The 4,898-nt window shown below is 43.2% G+C and overlaps 1 protein-coding gene across 1 annotated transcript in view; it reads left to right on the top strand.

Moving 5' to 3' along the window:
* ZNF652 (zinc finger protein 652) overlaps nt 1-4,898 on the top strand; it is a 26,572-nt gene that overhangs the window by 8,036 nt on the left and 13,638 nt on the right. Inside the window, exons 3-5 of the mRNA XM_011959911.1 lie at nt 2,483-2,630; nt 3,281-3,396; nt 3,864-4,008. Of these exons, the coding sequence (XP_011815301.1) occupies nt 2,483-2,630; nt 3,281-3,396; nt 3,864-4,008 (409 nt within the window). The remainder of the gene's footprint in view (nt 1-2,482; nt 2,631-3,280; nt 3,397-3,863; nt 4,009-4,898) is intronic.

The raw sequence follows: 4,898 nt of genomic DNA, 5'->3' as shown, positions 1-4,898 counted from the left end.
GCATGCCTGTAATCCCAGCTACTCGGGAGGCTGAGGCAGGAGAATCGCTTGAACCTGGGAGGCAGAGGTTGCAGTGAGCCGAGATTGCACCACTGCATTCCAGCCTGGGTGACAGAGCGAGACTCTGTCTCAAAAAAAGAAAAACTAAAACCCTGCCCTAAGGCCGGGTGCAGTGGCTCATGCCTGTAATCTCAGCACTTTGGGAGGGTTGCCTGAGCCCAGGAGATTGATCCTGCAGTAAGCCATGATAGCACCACTACATTCCAGCCTGAGCAGCAGAGTGAGACTGTCTAAACAACAACAACAACAAAAAACCTGCCCTACAAAATGTCTGATAGTAGTAGTCTCCTTTTCTAGAGCATTTTCCAACCAGAGGTTTATATTTTAACTCTTAGAGTTCTTGTTTCCTGAAGTGACAATGATGTTTAGAGAGATCTTTATTTACAGTGAATTATTTACATGTTCCCATAAGTATCCAAGGGTCTAATGATTACCAAGAGCTTTCTAGTATTGTTTTGCTTTAACCAGAAATATTCTGATACACATTATGCCTGATATTACAGGCTATTAATGATTCATGATACAAGGAGCTAGGCAGTGTAGCATGTGTTTTCTACAGATTCTTGCAAGAGAGCTCTGGAACTGGTCTGTAAGGGAAAAGGGATAGACTTTAGTTAATTAAAGTTTAGACGAAAAAAAACTTTTTAAAAATTTTTTAAGAAAGAGTGAGGCTGGGTGCAATAGCTCACACCTGTAATCTCAGCACTTTGGGAGGCCGAGGCAGGCAGATCATGAGGTCAGGAGTTTGAGACCAGCCTGGCCAACATAGTGAAACCTCGTCTCTACTAAAAATACAAAAATTAGCCAGGCATGGTGGCATGCACCTGTAGTCCCAGCTACTCGGGAGGCTGAGGGAAGAGAATCGCTTGAACCCAGGAGGTGGAGGTTGTGGTGAGCCAAGATCGCGCCACTGCACTCCAACCTGGGTGACAGAGTGAGACTCCATCTCAAAATAATAGTAATAATAATAGTAATAATTAGAGAGAGAGAGTGATACTAAGAGTTTAGAGGGTATATTCTGCCAGAGGGAAGTGTTTGAAAGTGTAAATTAGATTTGGGGAAATATAATAACATTTCAATTATTCATGTTAATAAATGCTCCAAATGCATTTTTTTTTTTTTTTCTGAGACAGTCTCACTCTGTTGCCCCGGCTGGAATACAGTGGCGCGATCTTGGCTCACCACAATCTCCGCCTCCCAGGTTCAAGCAATTCTCCTGCCTCAGCCTCCTGAGTAGCTGGGATTACAGGCATGCGCCACCATGCCTGGCTAATTTTGTATTTTTAGTAGAGATGGGGTTTCTCCATGTTGGCCAGGCTGGTCTCAAACTCCTGACCTCAGGTGATCTACCCGCCTTGACCTCCCAAAGTGCTGGGATTACAGGCATGAGCCACTGCACCTGGCTCCAAATGCATTTTCTAAGGCGTAAGAACATTTTTATATTTCTACATACCTATAATACCTGTACCACTAATATATATTTTGTTTCATCTTGTCTTTATTATACTAATTTAAAATTAGTATATATTCTCTGGTAAACCCTTACTAATTGATGTGGAGGAGGCAGCCACACTTGCTTAATACCTATATTTTTAAACCTTGAATCTCTTGCAACTTCTGTTTAAAAATAAAAAAGCTTGGCTGGGCGTGGTGACTCATGCCTATAATCCCAGTACTTTGGGAGGCCGAGGCAGATGGATCACGAGGTCAGAAGATCAATATCACCCTAGCAACATGGTGAAACCCCGTCTCTACTAAAAATACAAAAAAATTAGCCGGGCGTGGTGGCGCCCGCCTGTAATCCTGGCTACTTGGGAGGCTGAGGCAGGAGAATCACTTGAACATTGCTTGATGTTAGTGGAACTTTCCACTTTTTGCCTTAGTTTTTGCCATTGTTTTCATACTCCCAAAGAGAATCTAAAAGATGCATCTTAGAAAAAGAAGCTGGGCGCGGTGGCGCCTGTAATCCCAGCACTTTGGGAGGCTGAGACGGGCGGATCACGAGGTCAGGAGATCGAGACCATCCTGGCTAACACGGTGAAACCCCGTCTCTACTAAAAATACAAAAAACTAGCCGGGCGAGGTGGCGGGCACCTATAGTCCCTGCTACTCCAGAGGCTGAGGCAGGAGAATGCCGTAAACCCGGGAGGTGGAGCTTGCAGTGAGCTGAGATCCAGCCACTGCACTCCAGTCCGGACGACAGAGCAAGACTCCGTCTCAAAAAAAAAAAAAGAAAAAAAGAAAAGGAGAATAAGAGAACATACAGATGTTGGTGTTGGAATCTGGGCTCTGTGGAAGAATAGCATTTATCTGGATTCTGGCCTTGTGCCATGAACCTGAAGCACATCCGTTTCATCTGCCAGTAGGCTGGTATGGCATTCTGTAAGCCCCTATAAATATTATTTCTACTTATCCTGTTCAGTGTGTTTCCTGTAACAAATCGTTCAAGAAACTCTGGTCCCTTCATGAGCATATCAAGATCGTCCATGGATATGCAGAAAAGAAATTTTCCTGTGAAATTTGTGAGAAGAAGTTCTATACCATGGCTCATGTGCGGAAACATATGGTTGGTAAGTTTTTCTGCTTTTCTCTCATACCTGTAATTTTCCCTTGCTCTTCTGTGTGCTTTATGCTCTGGGTTGGGCAGAATATGAGGAATTGCCCTAATCAGTTTTGACCTGTTGAAACTGAATGCAATATGTCTTCAGTAAGTATCACCAAATTGGATGGTATAGTCTTCCACACCCAGATTTCTTTTCAACATTATTTTTCTCTTCAGATATTACTATTATAGTCTCACAAAGGCCAGGTGTGGTGGCTCGCGCCTGTAATCCCAGCAGTTTGGGAGGCTGAGGCAGGCAAATCACATGAAGTCAGGAGTTCAAAACCAGTCTAGCCAACGTGGTGAAACCCTGTCTCTACTAAAAATACAAAAATTAGCTGGGTGTGGTGGCGCATGCCTGTAATCCCAGCTACTTGGGAGGCTGAGGCAGGATAATCACTTGAATCCCGGGGGCGGAGGTTGCAGCAAGCCAAGATCAAACCACTGCACTCCGGCCTGTGTGACAGAGCAAGACTCCATCTCAGAAAAAAAAAAAAAAAGAGGCTCACAAATCAGTGTAGAAAATTAGGAGGGCATAATTGCTTTACAGTAGGATACATTTTTAGTTTGAGCTTTTTGGTGGATTTGTTTTGACACTAAGTACATTCTGTGTTGCAGCACACACAAAAGACATGCCATTTACATGTGAAACCTGTGGAAAATCATTCAAACGCAGTATGTCACTCAAGGTGCACTCCTTGCAGCATTCTGGAGAGAAGCCCTTCAGATGCGAGGTAAGGAATGTGCTACCTACAGGCCCAGGCCTAAGGGTTAGTGTTTGCATAGATGGTGGACTAGTGAGAGAGAGGTATGCTGGAGCAGGAGGCACAAAGCTGCCTTCCACAGAACCTTCAGACATGTGTTCTGAGCTCGGTGTGTGCTGTCACTGCAAGGTAGAAAAATGTCACTTTTAACACACTGTTAACTCTTAGATTAGGTTAACTTGGAAATAACACACAATGACTTATTTTTCTTTGTCAATGATTCTGAGAAGTCGAGTATACTTCAATGATAATTTTGTGAGAAAATTTCCCTTTTATTAGTAACTCACCTGCAGAAATATGGCAAAGCCAAATAGCTGACACAAGCAGGTTCTATTTTGAGTATGAAAAATAAGCCTAATATCAGAGACTATGTTAGGGTGGGCTCAGGTAAAGCTACTATGCTTGGCATTCAAAAATCTCCACTGTGTCCAATGCAGAACTGTGACGAAAGGTTTCAGTACAAGTACCAGCTACGCTCCCACATGAGCATTCATATTGGGCACAAACAGTTCATGTGCCAGTGGTGTGGCAAGGATTTCAACATGAAGCAGTACTTCGACGAACACATGAAAACACACACTGGTAAGAATTTCTTGGGAAAGATACAGATAATGTCTCAAGCACTTGTTGATCATCTGTGGGTCTGTTTTTTAAAAAATCAAAACCACAAATTTGCATTTGAAGCAAAAATCTCACTTTAAATAAACCTAATATGTAAAAATGTAGATTAGTAATACTGAAAAATTTAGTTTTAATAACTCTGTTTAAAAAAGAATTGTTTGTGAGTGCCTTTTAAGTTTGAGCTCTTTTAAGACAATGAGTTCTTTGCGTGGGGTTCAGGAACTCCTGAAATTGTATGAAACTTGTTTTGTGTATGTGCATATGTTATTTTCCTAAGGAAAGGGTTCTGGAACTTACAAGGATGGAGGACACTGATTGCTTTAATAGAATACCCTTCTCTCTGTTTTTTTTTTTTTAATTTTTTTTTTTTTTTTAAAGACAGGGTCTCGCTTCCATTACTCAGGCTGGAGGGCAGTGGCGCAGTCTCAGCTCGCTGCAGCCTCTACCTCCCAGGCTCAAGCCATCCTCCCACCTTAGCCAACCAAGTAGCTGGGACCACAGGTGCGCACCACCATGCCTGGCTAATTTTTGTATTTTTTGTAGAGAGAGGGTTTCACCATGTTGCCCAGGCTGGTCTCCATCTCCTGGGCTCAAGCGATCTGCCTGCCTCAGTCTCCCAAAGTGCTGGAATTACAGGTGTGAGCCACCAAGACAGCCCCTCTCATTGTTCTTAAAGTTTGATTTTATATGATTTACCAAAATTCACTACTTTTCAGGAACACATCCATTCTATGAGGTTAATTAATATTTTAACCACTTGGCCGGGCGCGGTGGCTCAAGCCTGTAATCCCAGCACTTTGGGAGGCCGAGACGGGCAGATCACGAGGTCAGGAGATCGAGACCATCCTGGC

This window comes from Colobus angolensis, unplaced genomic scaffold (assembly GCF_000951035.1).
Source record: "Colobus angolensis palliatus isolate OR3802 unplaced genomic scaffold, Cang.pa_1.0 Scaffold50, whole genome shotgun sequence".
Taxonomy (NCBI): domain Eukaryota; kingdom Metazoa; phylum Chordata; class Mammalia; order Primates; family Cercopithecidae; genus Colobus; species Colobus angolensis.
Note: the sequence above shows the minus strand (reverse complement) of the source record. Positions and strands in the feature narration are given on the sequence as shown.